Genomic DNA, 18122 nt, shown 5'->3' on the forward strand with positions numbered 1-18122 from the left:
GGTTTAAATTAATAAAAGCAAGTAATAATATTTTTCTCATTTTTATCATTTCCGAATATCTATAATGATGACTCAAAGTGATCTACTAAGCGATTGTACAAAATTATAACTATTACTGATAGATAAAACCCAAAAGTCATTTCAAGCCTGAACTTTCATGAACTTCAATATTTTGACATAGTAATTTTGACGACGGATTAACGCCTATGCAATTACTGAATTATATTTGCAATGACGACAACAAGAAAGGTAGAATACTTGTAACTCTGCTTGTGTCAATAGCTAGCGCAGAGCGATTTTTTTTTAAAGTTAAATTTAATTAAAAAGGTATTTACGCACTACTTACTGAGGTTGGGTTAGGTATTTTAGCAACAATTCTCATAGAGCAGTTTATTAAATGAAATTCAGATGACAGATTTGATTGATGCGTTTGCTAAGGTAAAAGCCCGAAAAGTTGCATTTCTGTAATGGATCTTACTGTAAGATGTAATTATAATTATGATGCAGTTATAGTATGAATCAATACAAAAGAACGATTGATTTTACTTATTTGTACTCTTCAGCTTTTGGGGCGTAAACTGATGAATTAACCTAGGAGGGTTGTACACTTCCTTTAGCCGGCAAAGAAGTATATAGTAAGCAATAATTACCAAATAATAATAATAATAATAATAATAATAATAATAATAATAATATTTTTTCGCAAATTCAAAATAATTCAGAGCAAAGAGAAAGCACCCATAGTATTTTGGCTACTACTTCAATAAACTAATCTTTATTTTCAATTAATCATCAACGTCTACTATGATACACCTGCAAGCTTTAAATTTGCTACAATAAATATTGTGCATATAATTCAAACAAAACTACGAAACTATTTTCAAGCGGTTGGTAACTTTAGCAAATATTTGTTTAAACCATCCCCCTTCAACCGTAGTGTTCCGCGGATAATATAACTTTCATCCCAGCAATACACGAGTTGCCTTCCTACGCGTGTTTAATCTTGGAGTCTGAACTCGTGTTGCTACAGCTTCAGCTGATATTTGAGCAACCCGTTTCTCGTTAGTGCTTTCATTCATGCCCTTCAGATGTCTCTGTAGCCTCACCGCTCGATACTAGCTCCTGCCTGGCTGGTACTCTACGGCGCTCGCCTTTCAAATCGTCTTGCAGTGTAGGATTACAAAGTGGGTCAGCTCGGTGTGTGCTGAAGTTGCTTGACCTGCAGGAGTAAGAATGGTCTCCAGGGTGACAGAATCATATAGGAAAGATAGAAGAATGGGTAAGTAGTGGTTGCAAAGAATTCATTGAATAAAAGCAAACGCGGATCCAGCACAGATATATTAAACAAGCTCACCTTACACGCTGAACTGGTGTTTATTTCGAAGATAAAAACATGTGACTATGAGCTTTGACCTATCAAGTGTATTTTTTTTTTTTTTACAAATTACATAATGACTGACATCTATTGTGGTGACATTTGACAAGCAGCTGAGCCTTTTCCGGTAAAACATATAGAAAATTAGATTTAACATGACATAACAGAAATTGTCACGAGCAAAATTTGAAGGGATAATCGGAGAATCACTCCTTTGTTTACATTTACACTCTTCTCAGATCATAAGCAATTAATCGAAAGTTTTCAGGTAATATTGATAGTCTAATTGTTACGAATAATTTAGACACTGGGGAACATTTTTAATTTTTTTCATAAATTCAAACAATTTTACTTTTGTCAAGAAACCTCGGTCTCGAATAGTACTAAATTTTAAATAAATTTCAAATAACAATTGAAATATTCATGAAGTTTGATAGTGTAGAGATTTATGACCACATTTTTTATGCAATAATAGAAGAAAAAATAAATTCTCCTACTATAAAAACGGTATGAAATATTTTACATCTCATCGCCTTTAATACACGCATAATCAAAATTATTGTTCAAGTTATTTTTTCAGACATTTTACTTCATTCAATACATTTTTAAAAGTTAAACGCAAACTAAAGCAAGACAGACATTTAACCAAAACTTACGTTACTTACTCGTATAACTATACATGCTTTCGTGATAATTTATTTTAGTTACATATACATATTTCTGGAAATATTATCTTTCTATCATAGTATCCTGTGCATAATTTTGATATGAATTCTTCTACATTCAAACTGCTTTCTCAAACTTTGAGTTTTCTTGACGAAAAGAATATCTAGTCAACTTAGCTTCGTTGAGAAATTCAAAGTTATTATATCACAAAGAACATTCAATCAATTGAATACTTTGTAAAACATGAAATATTTAGTTTCCATACCGGGTGAATTACTACAATTATATTTTTAAAGAAGTTATTTCAATCTTATAATTATTTCACGAAGCACAGTGTTATCTATTGGATCAACAAACATTAATGGAAGACATGTAAGGGAGAATAAATAATTTCCAATTATTAAAAGCCATCGTTTAAATTAACGCACATTTAGTATTAAATATACAACTTAAGGAAATTTGCTATTCAAGAGAAATTACTTAAAAGGACAGAGAAACCACTTCTAAATTGATATGCAATTCTGATCATGATCTTGATTCTCATTTGTGTTACATACTTTGGAATGAAACAATAAAAGTTCGCCTGGTTGTTGTTAAAAAAGATTTATATGGCACAAACTAGGCAAACTTAAAAGAAGCTGAAGATCAAATATAATTTATATTAAATGACACATTTTAAATAATAAAGTCACTATCTTTGTTAAATTATTATACACACAGTTGAGTCTACAAGCTGATTTTTTATTGAAATAATTATTTTGATTATTGTTGTAAATTCAAAATAATTTACTAGATCGTAGTATGAGCTGTGGCTGAAAAGGGCATGATTCTCTGAAATGTCCATTGGCTTTCTGTTCGATAAAAAAGTTTGACCCTTAACGCAAAATCATGGAATATGTGTTTTTTACACCTCCCCATTCAATCGCTTTGTTTCTTTATAAATATGTGTAACGATTTATTTGGCTTTTTATTTAATGATTTATGCGACGGACTGTCGACGGAAAACGAGCAGTATTATATTATATATAAATACAATTTTGCAAACTGAAATAATTCTTTTTTGTTATTAACCGGTTAGACAATTTCATAATTTCTTCAGTTGAAAGGTATCTTCGGAAGAAACGTTTTACCGAATATTTTGATGGGCGTTTGGTAAGTTGGAACGCTCTCTCGAGCTTGTAATAAATAAATGTTATTTTCTAACCAATAGTACTTAACTAGATCTCGAGAAACACGGTAATATACTAGTAAATGTTCGGGAATGTGAAAAGTGCTTAGAATAATAAGTTAATGAATGTATGGTCCGTAAACATTTCTCAGTTATGGAATTATTAATATGAATTTTTGAAATATATTAAAGTATGCTGCACCTATAATATGTTTCAACTTTCTTTCTGTAAAACATATTATCTTGGAACAAAATCTGAGCAAGATTATAATCACAAACACAATACACCCATTTATGATGGATTATCGGCAGCCAGGGGCACACGTATTTAACTTCGTAATGAAAAGTTAGTGTATTGACTTCCAATGCGATTGTTTTCGCTTTCTTAACCACAAGTCGAAACTCTTTTCAAGTAGTTCTTCAATTGCCTCACGACGCTAGGTCAAAATTTAGAATTCGGTGTCACCATTATATAATGGATATAATATGAAGTTCTCTTAAGTAATTAGTTTCTAAAATTGAAAAGTGTCAATATGAATTTACGGGAATGTTTAAAATAGAACATAATGCAATTTGAAGTTCTAAATTCCTATATTTTGTGTCTGGTGCTTTTGAAAGTTAAAAAAAAAAAAACTACGTGCATACATTGTTTTAAACTACATTAAAACAGAAGAAAACGGGGTATAAACAATCACAAATGAAAAACCAATTAGACTCACGTAAAAGTAATATATTACTTAAAGAAACTAGTTAAATACTTCAAAACAGAAAAGAACTAATTTTTTATGTAGAAGGAATACAACCTAAAAAAACATATTTTTACCACTGTGTGTTTATTTTGAAGTAAAACTATCATGGTGTGCAATAGAAAGAAAGTAGTGAGACTTCTTGTTTTTACGGCTTTCTTGTATTTGATAACTTGTTTTGTTTTTACGGCTTTCTTCATCAGTGAGATTATATAGAACGAGTCAGACCTACAGTTAAAAGTGAAATCTGAACCACTGTAATCACTAGATCAGTTATGAGACCGTTGTTTTATTTATGAAACTGTTTATAAGTCTCAAGTTGAAATTCTATAAATTCATGATAAATAGGTGTACTTTTGCAGGTAAACTTGATACACAAAGGGAAATTTTTGGTGATTAGTTTTAACCTGTAGAAGAAGGCCGCAGATCTTAATACATATAATTGTTCGATTACTCCTGTTTGAGTATAAATGGCGCCACGTAAATACTTTAGTGGAACATAACCTATCATACTAAATTTTCAAATAAAGAGGTGTACTCGAAAGAAGATGTATTTATGAAATATTACATATTTTCCTATAGAGTGGAGTACTGAAAGTTAGAAACATTAACTCTTCCTGTTCAATATGCACTTGTACTTAGGAAGAGAACATTATATACCTTCTTGATTATTTGACTTCACTGTATTTTCAAAATTTCTCATCCGTTTTCATTAATAGCGACACAGACTGCGAGAGCTGAAATTACCTTTAGAAAAAAAGCATACAATATAACGCATACTATTTTTTTCTGCACTTGTATTTGTGTTTAGGCAGGATGTTAAGATATAATCTTAGAAATGGATGATATCGTTGGAAACAGGTAATACGATGAAAGTTGACATGGTGTATCAGTAATAAAGAGTTCAGCTTTTAAGGGACAGGATCGTGCATTTGATCACGCAGCGCGATATGAATGTGTAATAAAGAACTGCAAATTTGATTTTGTTTCATTTTTTTTCATCTCATTTTACTGTTTTCTCCAATTTCTTCGTAGATGGTACAGTGACACAGTAGTTGAAGGCTTACTGTAGGTGCATCGGGCCCTTGGTTCGATCTCCGGCCAAGCAAGTTTGTGGTGGACAACATCGTGTCTGTGGGTTTTCTCGGGTTCCTTCCAATTATTCCCACTTTTTCATTCCACCAATTCTTCAATCGTCATTCACTTGTCTTAACCATAATCTCCCTTAACCTGGGACGTTACACGGATATTTCATTTCATTTTTAATTTATTTGAATTTCTTCGTATTTCATCAGACTTTCTTAGTCTGCATTTCCTTGCATACAGAACATAAAATATATCTTTTTAATAAATATATTATTAAGATTTACCCGTTGCAGTTAAGATTATTTTGAGTTTCCAACTTATGTTTCACTTAACGTATAGATCTCACCACTTTACCGGTACGTTAGCAAAATGAGATAAATGCTAACATATAGCAGGGGTAAATGCAACATATTGACGCAAATTTTAGCTGATACTGAGCATTAAAAATATGTGAAAAGCAAATGGAATCTTGAATGTGGGAAAGCGATGTACAGTGTGTGTGTGTGAGAGAGAAAGTAAGACGATAATAAGAATGGATGGATAAGATACCAAATGAAAGATTTTTCAGAATGATATAAAAATAAAATGAACAATATTTTTAAATACACGATTTCGTAGTAAAAGAAATTGTACTAAGCGTACAAAATATTTATATTGTCAAGGCAATTACTTTAAGAAAATATATTTATGCTGAAGGAAAAAGAAAATTATTAGAGGAGTTTTGATATAAATGTATCGCAATAAACAATGAATTTATTAGTAAATCAGAAAGCTCACAATGCTTTTTTTTATAGTCGTCTCGCATAGACAAATATTTTTAAAAGTAATGTTCTTCACCACAGAATTATTCTCTACTTTTATTACGATTTCTTTTAATTTAGACTTCCAAAGTATGCTGTGCGTAAGTGTCGGAAGTCTTATAGAACGACTTTGTCCATCCGTCCATCTGTCTGTCGACAGGTATCAGAACACAATTAATAAGATATATCGAGACTAGATTTTCTGCAATCGGTTATGCATCCGAAGAATATGCTTTATCTGCTCTGTCAACCCTCTGTTCAAACTAGAAGTGGTTAAGATTAGCCACTTCCAGTTTCAATGTTTATCGCCTTAGAACAAAAACAGAAACAGATAAGCGAGGAGCGTTTCTTTTAAACAATTCAGTGTCTCAAGGCAACATAATATGAATATCCAAAATACTTTACCAAAACCGGAATTGGTTCAAATTTACTATTACTTCCGGTTCCAATTCTGATTTTCATAGAGCAGAAACGACAAACGCTATCAAGAAGCAATTGATTCAGCTTCTCAAGAATACGTTCCGTCTACTCTATTAACCTTCTATTCAAATCAGACGTGGTTAAAATGAGCCATTTTCAGTTCCAACGTTTACCACCATAGAATGACAGCAGTAACAACTAGAAACAATATGTTCTTTAAAAAAAAAAGATTACGTGTATTTAGACAACGTATCATGACTATCCCCAACACTACCAAAATCAAATTTACTATTTACTTTCGTTTCAATCCTATTTTCCGTAAGACTAGAAGGGTAAAAACTATCAAGATTCAGTTTCTTGCAACCGATTCTACGTTCCAATATGGGATTATATCTGTTCCAATAAATCTCTGTTCAAACCAGAAGTGGTTAAAATTATTCATTTCCAGTTTCAATGTTTATTGTCATAGAGCGGAAACGGTAACATATGGTAGTTAGTTTTTTTTCCCTTCAAGCGATTTCGCGTCGCCAACACTCTACTGAAACCAGAAGTGTTTCACATTTACTATTGTTTCCGATTTTTTAATACTAATTTTCGTATAGCAAAACCGGTAAACACTATCAAGACACGTTTTTTTCAGTCGATTCAGCGCCCCAAGGAAAGGTTCCATTTTCTCCGTTAACCCTCTATTCAAACTGGTAGTGGTTAAGTTAACAATTTCCGGCTTCAATGTTTATCGTCACAAGAGGAAACCGGTAACAGATAGCAAGAAGTTGTCTCCTGCGTCTCAAGACAACGTAACATATCTATCCGCAACACCCTACCAAAACGAGTGTTTCAAATTTACTACTACCTCCGGTTTCTATATATGTTTCAACGTTTATTGCTACAGGATAGAAATGGTAGTAGATATACTGATTTCCGTAGAATAAGAACGTTAAAGTCTATCAAAATTCTTTTTTTCCGTTTTTGCAAGGTTTCATCTTCTCCATTGAAGCTCTATTCAAACCATAAGTGGCTAAAATTATCCATTTCCGGTTTCAACGTTTATCATTGCATAACAAACACGGTAATAGATAACGAGAAAAGTTTTCTTTTTGTAAAAGATTTAACGTCTCAAGACAACATAACATAACTATACACAACACTCAATCAAAACCGGAAGTGTTTAAATTTACTTGCATTTCCGGTTTCAATATCTAATTTCCTTAGAGCAGAAACGGTAAAAGATATCAAGAAGCGTTTTTTTTTTTTGCAATTGATTCATAATTCCAATAATAGGTTCTATTTTCTTTCTTAGCCCTCTATTCAAGCCCAATGTAGTTGAAATAAGCGATTTTTGGTTTCAATCTTTATCACCATTGAACAAATCATTAAGAGATAGCGAATAATTGCTTTTTGATATAGATTTAATGTCCGAGGAACAGGTTCTATCTTTGATCTTATTACTGTGTTGCGACCAGTTCTTATAGATGTACTACTTCAAGTTTGAGTATTGAATACACATAGATTGGAAATATACCGTAGTTTCACACTGTGAAGTAAAACTTACTTCTTTCTTCACTTGTATTCTCCCCAATTTTACACTCAGGGAATGGGATATACGCCCACTGCGCGGAACGTGAAAACACTGATAAAGTTACGTTTTACAAAATATGCCGAAGAATGTCCCTCTGCCGATATTTGCATGGCACAAAATTTCATTTTTTTTTACCATTAGTTTAAAAGATACAAAGATGTATCAAGATTAATATGAAAGTAACATAAGATATTGTTTTGTTACCAGACTTCTGAATTACATCAATTTATGAGGTTGCAAAATGTTTGAAAAGTAACGTTGTAAGATTTGGAAACATTCCTCAACCATTGTGAATTAAAGAAAAGCAAGAAATCACTTCTTTACTAATGACTGTTTCGAGAAATAGAGCTGGAATGATTGAACACATTATGAGATAAGGAAACGAACCACTGGCTATGGAGGAAAAAGAAAACAAAAGGAAAGGAAAAATACTCAGAGAATGGCCGAGATTGAGATATACGGACCAAATAATACAGGGAAAGGGAAGTAAAAGAAAGAAATTAGCTGAGAATAGGGGAGACTCGAAAGTTTCACAAAACCAACCAGATTCACGAAAGTTTCACGATAGATAGATAGATAGATAGATAGATAGATAGAGAGAGAGAGAGAGAGAGAGAGAGTCCGGGGGCAAAAGTCCGCAGGGGACAAAGGTCCTTTTTGGGATATTGGGGTACTTTTTGTTGGAGTTGTGCAACACTGCTTGTGCTGCAGAAAGATTAAATGGCGGCGGTGTACCGTCCATGATAGTAAAGGTGTGCGGTGAAATTTGTTAATACAGTGAGATAAATTACATTTTGTCTTACTTTGAAGTAATATTTTGTTTTATGGGAAATAGTACTACAGTCCGTGGGAGAAGTCACGCCTTATTTTATTGCTGTTTCATATGAAAACACTTCATGAGTAAGAATATATACTATCTTCCCTTTTCCCGGTACCAGTTATTACGTCAGCATTTCATTGTAATTAAAACAAGTGCGAATGGGGCAAAAGTCCGATTTTTTTTTTGTGCGGCAAGAATCCGAACGCGTACTTTTGCCCCAGCTCTCAAATTTGTAAATAGGTTTATTCTTAAATTTAAATTCCAGTTTCTCACAGTAGACCTATTTAAATTCGTTTGCTACGTAGGCTTTCTTTAGCTTAACTAAAGCTATGTAGGCCTGTACGGAGTTTGATCTTTGAATTTGGTCAAGCCACGCTCAACACTGATTAGTGCACCGATGGCACCAAGGGCACTACTCACATATCAGCGGTGTAAACGGAGCCTAGGATTAATGCTAACACATACCTATTTGTATTGCTGAATCCATCTGTTGAGGTGTGAAAAGTGCTCTTGGAGTCATTTGGTTCATCGGTGCTGAGAGAGATTTGTCCTTTGCTATTAGAAACACTACGAAAAGAGCTACGTACTGTTCGAGAAGAAAAAGAGAAGCAAGGTCCTAAGAAGTCTACCTCACGGATGAAATTGTTTACATCCGCTGAAAGTTCAACATCAAAGTAGTGGAATATGTATGTCCATTGTGTAAAGGCAAATATGTCGATCCACCGGATAAGAACTGGATAATGTGTAACTCCTGCGAAGAATGGTGGCATTATGATTGCACAGCTTATGAAGGAGGCTAGTTCGTATGTGACAAATGCCTAGACCCAAGCCTGGTTTTGTTATTATTTCACTTCATAAGTTTATGTGCTTTTCTTAATAAGTGGGATAACTTCTTCTTTTACTCTAACTTTGTTGATGAAAAGAAAAGATTTATGCGTTGTGTGTCTATTGAGCTTTTCTTAAGTAAGGAAGATTTTTTCTTTTAGTATAACTTAACACGAACAAAAACATCATGGTTTGTATGTTTTTGTGTGTTTTTTTTTTATAAAATAAATAACTGGGATAGCCTAATTTCTTCTTTTAGTGTAACTTTTCAATACGAGGGCGAAAATCCATGCTTTGTGTGTTCTTGTGGTATTCGTAAATAAGTGGAATAATTTCGTTTTTTTTTTTAATTTAACTTTATCACTACGAAGAATAACTTCATACTTTGTACGTTTATTGAGTTTTTCTCAAGTGAAACAAACTTATTTTTTGCTTACAAGGAACATCACCCAATTGTCCGGCTCCAATTTCAATGATTTTTTTTTCTTTTTGCTGATAGAGGACTGACAAATGAACTGACAAATCGCAACTCTTAAAAAATGTAAGAAATTTAGAAAACATTAGCCATGGCAACAATTGCAAAGTTGGAATCTTAAAACATAAGGTGAAATTTAGGAATGTTGCCAATTTGAAAGATTGAATAATGGACGTTTGGTGCACATTAGAAGCAGTATTGAATTCATACTGGTTAACTATAGAAGAAAAATAAGCATACCATTGGATTTTTGGGAAAATTTGCTATTAAAATAAGGTGTCACATGCTTTGGTTTTCATTTTTTCAAAATTTTACTTAATTCAAAATTGCGGATTTCAAGATGGCTGCCGTCAAGGATACCCTTATCGTATCACTTCCCTCCAGGCATAATATGTACTACCGAAACATTTATCCACTTATTATCATTAATACGCGGGTTAGAAGCGGAGGTAATGGACTTACGCACATAGTAGTAGGTATAAACAATTAATATGCCTGTAACTTTTTCCCCAAATGGGCGTATCTTACAACTAACTTCACCATTGTCTTCCTAATTAAATTCTAGTCCGACATTATGTATCATATCACCCTATTCCCATTAAAAAAAACTTAACCTTAATTTAACCCTATAATACCCAGAGTGTGATATCATAGAATCAAAAAAATATGCTTTCAAGTACTTCTGGGATGACAAAATGACAAGAAGTTCAGCAATAATCCAGTAGGTGGTGTTGAGCGTACTGTTACAGATGTGTCACAGTGGGCATTAGCAGCAAAACACCATTGTATTCAATATAAAGAAATAAAATCCCAATGTTACATATATGTAACGCGGGGTATTATAGGGCTAAAATGGCGGATTTCATTATGGCTGCGGTCAAGGTCATACCTACCATACGAATTCCCCCTAGGCCTTATACGTATCTACATGGTTGTTCTTTCATTAACACTCCGTTTACAAAGGGTAGTAAGGGACTTCTGCAGTAATCTCTATTAACCACATCACAACATTTAAACATTATAAAAAAATAGAAAACATGCACCATGGCAAAAATTTCTGTCATCACAAGTAATGAATACATGTCCTCTATCAGTAAAAAAAAGTAATTGAAATCGGAGCCGGACAATTGGGTGATGTCCCTTGTTAGTAACTTTTCTGGAGCTCCTCCGTGACTAAGCGGTTAGCGTACGCGCCTTTGGCGTGGGAGACCCGGGTTCGATTCCCGGTGGCAGCTCATGTTTTTCGGATTCCACGTTAATCGGTAGGTCCACGTCTCATATAGCCTCGCTGCTGAACGGGACGTTAAACCCAAAATCAACTCAACTCTAACTTTTCTGTTAATATGAAGAACCACTTCATTCTTCGTATGCTCTTTGTTTATCTTAAGATTCTTGTAGAAAACAAAATAATTCAATAAAAATGCCTGTATGTCTATTTCCTACTTCGTGTATTTCAGCGGACCTTTGCCCCATTGCGATAGGACTTTTGCCCCCTATTATGGGGCAAAAGTCCGAATTTGTCCATCCTTCTTTAAATTGGTGTATGTTATTAAGTAATAAATTAGTAGGCTTTCTAGCACCTTCAAAATATTGAGGAATGTTCACATATACTTCTGTGCGAAATTCGTTATTTTGCCGTTATATCTTTCGGCTCCAGCGCAAATTACTAGTCACCTGGCCTGAATAACTGCATGAGTTTTGCAAATGAAAACAAAAAGCTTAGGTATATATTGTAAAAATTGGGGATCTAAATCATCTTTAAGGGAAGATAAGCGCTTCAATTATTGTTTTCGTACTACTAAAAAATAAAAGAAATATAATAGACAAGATTATGCAATGTAATAAGAATTGTGACTGACACATGTAGTACGTTTTGTGTTAAGACAACTCAGACCTACTGTTATCCTATTGGTTCCATCACTTGGTATTATCAGTGAAGTATTCAGCATAAAAGAATCTCTAAACGATAAATAATGAAAATGGAAAATCAATATTTGCAATATCTTACTTATTTAATAATGGACAATTCTAATATATTCCTCAGAATTTCATTATCATAAGAATAAACTTCATTATTTTTTTTCTGTTACTATTCTTCATTATATCAACTTTAAATATATTAAAATGTAGTGTCAAAATTTCTGACAATGAGAATAGTTTGGAAAGGGCAGTTTTAATATCTAACAAGTAGACCTCACCACTCCGCCAGTGTGTTACCAAAATCAAACCACAACTGGAATGTAGTAGGGATGAATGTATTGACTCAAAATTTTAGTTGCTAATGAATACTGGAAGTAAGGAAAAGCAAATAGAATCGATGTGAGAAGATGATGTACAGTGTGGTTCTATAGTTCCAAGACCCATGTTCTCTGAAACATGCCGATACAATAGTTCTGACGTCAGCAATGTAAATCGATTTAAGTCATCTTTATTATTACTATTATTATTATTATTATTATTATTATTATTATTATTATTATTATTATTATTATTATTATTATTATTATTATTATTATTATTATTGCATTTTCGTATCGTAGAGGAACTGGTACAAATATGGAATAGGGGCACTAATATGGAATACTATAATATCTCGTAAGGTAACGTGAGTACTCTAGCGAACAAACTGTAAAACAATCCCTCCTTCCTTCCTTTGTTAACAAAAGTAGTCATTGTTGAGTTTAAAGCCGAAAGCAACGCGTCGGTTTCTTTTGGTTGTTTTCCCGGTGAAGTGATTTTTTTGTAGGTAAGGAGCATTTCGTCGTATATTTCTAATACACGTGCCTATTCAAATACACTTCTGTTCGTTTGGAAAGATGACATTTGTAGCGACATTACCACATATCTAATTTTTTTTCTATTGTTTGAACTGTGAGTGTTTTGACGTTTTGTTTCGCAAGCCAGTAGGGGCTCGAATATAGAATACCTGGTATTCCATATTTAGACCCTTATTCTAGAACTGTGTTTCAACTGTAGATATGGCGACAACATCGAAAGGTAGAAAATTGTCACCTGTTAGAAAAGTGTGGGATGAGGTTGCTATGCAGGAGGCAATAAAATCGGCGCGACAGAAAAAGATGGGCTATTTGAAGGCAGCCAAGACATTTAATGCTCCACGCGCAACTCTCTTCCGACTGGCTAAATCAGACGTGACAGTGAATGAACCCACCAAAACCAAACTTGGGAGGAAGACAGTTTTGCCGCAATAAATTGAAGAACAACTACTTCAATATGCTCTAACAATGGAAAGCAAATTTTTTGGACTGACCAGACGAGACTTACAAACAATGGCCTTTCAGATAGCCAAAAGAAACGGGATTCCAAATCCATTTCTGGGAGACAGAGCTGGTAGAGGATGGTTCCGCCTCTTCTTGAAAAGCCATAAGGATAGATGCTCTTTTCGAAAGCCAACAGCAACTTCTTTCCAACGGGCCACCGGCTTCACAAAGGAAAATGTCAACAAATTTTTCGACCTCCTAACTGAAGAAATGGAGAAGAAAAAATACCCAGCAGACAGGATATTTAATGTTGACGAAACTGGATTGAGTGTGGTGCAGAGCAAAGTACCACGAGTTCTTGCAGTGAAGGGTAAGCGGCAGGTGGCAGCACTAAGTTCTGCTGAGAGAGGTTCTCTGGTAACAGTCGTAACTTGCATGAGTGCTAGTTGAATATTCGTTCCACCCATGTTCATTTTCCCCCGCAAGAACATGAACAATCAGCTGATGAGAGGTGCCCCGCCTGGGTCTGTCGCTGCTTGTCATCCCTTAGGGTGGATTCAGAATGATCTCTTTACCCAATGGTTCCTCCACTTCATCGACAAAGTGAAACCGTCACCTGAGTCACCTGTTCTCTTGATTTTGGATGGTCATTATAGCCACTTCAAAAATTTGGATGTCATTAACTTGGGTCGAGAGAATAATGTCTGCATTTTGTGTCTTTCCCCTCATGCTACTCACAAAATGCAGCCACTGGACAGAACGTTCATGAGTCCACTGAAGTCTTACTATAGCGAGGAAGTGCGGATGTGGCTAAGGCTTCATGACAGGCCTCTGACTAACATGGATTGCTGAACTCTTTGGTAAGGCCTATCTCAATTGCCAGACTGGTGAGATCGCCGTGAATGGCTTTCGAATTACAGGGCTCTACCCAGTAAATCGGAATGTTTTCACAGATGCAGATTTCATTGCATCTAGTGGAACAACGGACAGTGTCAGTGAAGCTGAGCAGAAAGGAATTGGGCCAAGCAGTGGGAGTGTTTCTTGTGCCGATGAAGCAGAAGCATCTACCACCGGTACAGTGATTACTCCATGGGACATATCACCTGTGCCCTACGTAGGGAAGAAAAGGGGAAGCAGGTGAAGAAAATCAGGAACTGCCAATATTCTGATTTCATCACCATATAAAGCGTCCATTGAAAGGTCCCTGGGAGCAAGGAAGCAATGTGCCAAACGAAACAAGAGACAACGAAGACCAGCAAGATGTGAAACGTCCGACACTGCGAGTGATAGTGATAGTTCATTTAGTGTGAGAGACGACTCTTCTGATATTGATATTGGTGAAGGGGAACACCCTATAGCGAGGACGCTGAATGCATCTTCTGCTCGGGCAAATTTTCATGTGATAAGGAAGGGGAAGAATGGGTTATGTGCCAGATGTGCACTGAGTGGGCTCACACTGCTTGTGCAAGTTATGAACATGGTTATTACGTTTGTGACTTATGTAAGAGAACTGTACAATGACGTAATATGTCAGTGGTGTTCGTTTCTACTTTGTTCCTATAACTTGGTTTAATATTCAACATTTTTAGCTCACTAATTTTGCTTGTTGAAAATGTTTGTTCGAAAATGTTCAAGGTATTCCATATTTGTACCCCGTTTTCTAAAGTAAGAATTTTGCAACTTTATTGGAAATTGATGTTTATAAATATTTCCCATTCTTTTACGCAGCACAAAATTGGGATATTGTTTAAGGATATGTTACACAGTATTTATAGAGTTTTTTTTTGTTAATTTATGCAAATATATTGATTTCGTCAAACAAAAAGTAAATGGTATTCCATATTTGTACCTCTTCCTCTATCTGACCTCTTGAAAACCGCCATATTGGATCAACGTCAACTTCGAAATGAAAAGTGGGTCATATACTTTATCAAACAACGAAATATTCCGAGAAATGCAATGTACTAGTTTGTTCGCATCTGGAAGGGTTCAAAACTTAATGGTACTTTGGAAGTTGACAAACTTGCTGTTTGTGGCAGATAACAGATGGCTATACTAACAATGAATTTGCTCCACACATAGCATTCTTACCGGACAAAATTACAGTAATGCGAGAAGTACAAGTCAACAGCATTCATAAGGTAGTTCTAACCTCAACACTTCACTAATGCGTTTGCACACTTGAAACTGCAACTGTAGGTAATAGGGGGCACCACAATGCGAGAACAGAAATACTGGATGCTAGTAATATTCCTGGTCGTATCAGCGACGATGACAGTTTAGAGTATGACGCGAAGTGTGTATGATTTCAGAGAGACACAAATCTTAAAAAACAAACTTTCAAAGTCGTACATAATTAGTTACAACATTTGCAATAGTTGTAGACGTTACGGTTCAAACAAAAATCAACGAACATCACAGAATAGGGAAAAGCAAGCAATCGCAGATGACATAATTGGGTTTCTAGTTAACGAAGCACTGGAATTCAAAATAGAGCACACTGGAAGCTCCACAGGAGATACATCATGAGATAATCAACCATGAATCGAGTATGGGCGCAGAGGGGTAATTATACAATAGATTTCAACGATGCTGACATAAGACCAAAAGCCCCAGGGTGTACATCAGACGCTTTACTCGGTTGACAAATGAATCAAATTATTGACTACATGACACGAACCAAACCACGGCAAAATGTATTAATGAATGAACCTATGATCATGCTGTTAAGAAAACCGAATCAAGAACTTATCACAGGAACACAAGACTTACTCTTTACGGACGATATTATACGGTTAGTTTATACCTGCACGTGAAGTACTTTTGCAAACTGCATGCGATAGTGATCAGCAACTAACGGGATTCTATGTTGCTCCTGATATTGGTTATGAACAATTTAAAGCCTGGAAAGCCTGGCTAGCTAACTTCAAACGATGTTATAATATTGGACTACGAATAAAACGTACGGACCACCGCACTAAACTTTCTAGCTCCAATTTCTTAAACTAAATCACGTTATGCAACAGTTTAAACTGGAACATTTATTAGTGAAATACGAACGAAGTTATAGAAGTTTTCGAAGGAAACTTCAATAAAAAAAAAACTCATCCCCAGAAGTAAACTACTCCTTGTGGACATTTTCATAAGAACTAATACACGCAACATTATAGTTTATTAATGAAATATTAATTTATAAACTATGAAGAAAATCGTCTGAATCTGAACTACCTCCTGTTGACTACTTCATGAAAAATGGTATATCGTGTATTGTGAGGTTATTAATGAAACATTTATTTAAGAAATGTGAACAAAATTGTCTGACATGAGACGTCTCTGGGAAAAGCACACTCTGAAGTGTAAACTACTTCTGGGATTTTTTCAGGAGAAATGTGTAATGCTATATTATTAGGTTATTAGTGAAATATTTATTTACACCGTGTGTACAACGTATGAAAAAACTGCCTGAGCTGCTTTTGAGAAAATTGATCAAGGAAAAACTAATCACAAAAACAAAGAATCCCTTATGTATTTTTTTTTTCAGGATAAATGATTTATGCCATATTATTAGGTTAGGATTGAATGTTTATTTATGAAAGTTTAACAAAATTACCTCAGTCATTTCTGAGGAAATAACCCAGAAACAGAGTTGACGTACAAATTGATGTACACAATTAATTCTCTCATTTGTTCTCTTAATTTTATCTGAAAGTTATCTGAATCTTTCCGCTTCACGCAAGGTCCAAGAACGGTATGATCTAACAACACTTAAACCAAATTTCCTGTTAGAGTTTATTATGTAATGACTTGCTTATCTTTAAAACGTTGGTATATTCTCTGAATTATGTTCGTAGAATCATTTTAAGGATTTATAGCTTTCATACTGTGAGTCATTAACCCCCCCCAAAAAAAAAAATAGATCTAAGACTTGGATGAATTAGTGTTACTCAAGAGATTCGAGAAATTTCTTGTGCTGTCTCGAGAACGACACTTGAATTATCATGTTTCTCGTCTCGTCTCGAATTTGAATTTGAAAATTCATCTTCGTCTCGGCTCTATTCTTGTTTTCGAGTTCAGAATCGAGATGAGCCATGAATTTCCTCGTCTCGTGGGAAACACACACACACACTCATATATATATATATATATATATATATATATATATATATATATATATATATATATATATATATACACTGTGCCCTCCTAAGCGAAAAGACCTTAACTCCAGATTTTTCCAAATTCGAGATATTGGTATGGAAATGTTTGTAGTACAATTCTGCATCTATCTAAAGTGAAATTGACGTGGTTTGACCAATAGGTAGGGGATAATGACGTCATGAGTGTTTACTTTATGTTCAAAACTGTAACCGAAGTAAGCAAAAGGACCTTAAGTGGCAATTCATAAGCAAAAATTTTTAACTGTATTACCACACAAATTTTAGATCGTGAAAATATATTTAATAAAGTTTTACTGAAATACAACAAATTTGAACGTACAGCCTTAGCCAAAACACGTTTTGCTTATTTTCTCGAAAGTATGTGAAATGGAGATAAGGCCTTTTCGCTTAGCAGGGCAGTATATATATATATAACTACTTTCTACTATGTGATCAAAAGTATCCGGACAATCCCCAAAACATACGTTTTTCATATTAGGTGCATTGTGCTGCCACCCACTAGTCATTGTGTAGCCATTAGGCATCATGAGAAAGCAGAATGTGGTGCTCCGCGGAACTCACGGACTTCCAACATGGTCAGGTGATTGGGTGTCACTTGTGTCAGAAGTCTGTACGCGAGATTTCCACACTCCTAAACATTACCACTGTGTCTGATGTGATAGTGAAGTGGAAACGTGAGGGGACACGTGCAGCGCAAAAGCGTACAAGCCGACCTCGTCTCTTGACCGACAGAGACCGCCCACAGTTGAAGAGGGTCGTAAAGTGT

At 34.7% G+C, this 18122-nt stretch overlaps 2 protein-coding genes across 2 annotated transcripts in view; both read left to right on the plus strand.

The window, feature by feature from the left end:
• Positions 1-1175: 1175 nt before the first annotated feature.
• The window catches only part of Slob (Slowpoke binding protein), an 823759-nt gene continuing 806812 nt past the window's right edge, over positions 1176-18122 (plus strand). Inside the window, exon 1 of the mRNA XM_081762291.1 lies at positions 1176-1279. The gene's annotated coding sequence lies outside the window, so the exon portion shown is untranslated. The remainder of the gene's footprint in view (positions 1280-18122) is intronic.
• LOC145687351 (uncharacterized) lies at positions 13668-14030 on the plus strand. Its single transcript, XM_081760807.1, has one exon. It carries the CDS (start codon positions 13668-13670, stop codon positions 14028-14030), a length of 363 nt encoding a protein of 120 aa, XP_081616933.1.

Source organism: Thermobia domestica, chromosome 6, assembly GCF_964235325.1.
Source record: "Thermobia domestica chromosome 6, izTheDome1.hap1.1, whole genome shotgun sequence".
NCBI lineage: Eukaryota > Metazoa > Arthropoda > Insecta > Zygentoma > Lepismatidae > Thermobia > Thermobia domestica.

Coding starts and splice junctions, on each gene's coding strand:
- LOC145687351 (XM_081760807.1), top strand. CDS start 13,668: ATGAACAATCAGCTGATGAGAGGTGCCCCGCCTGGGTCTGTCGCTGCT.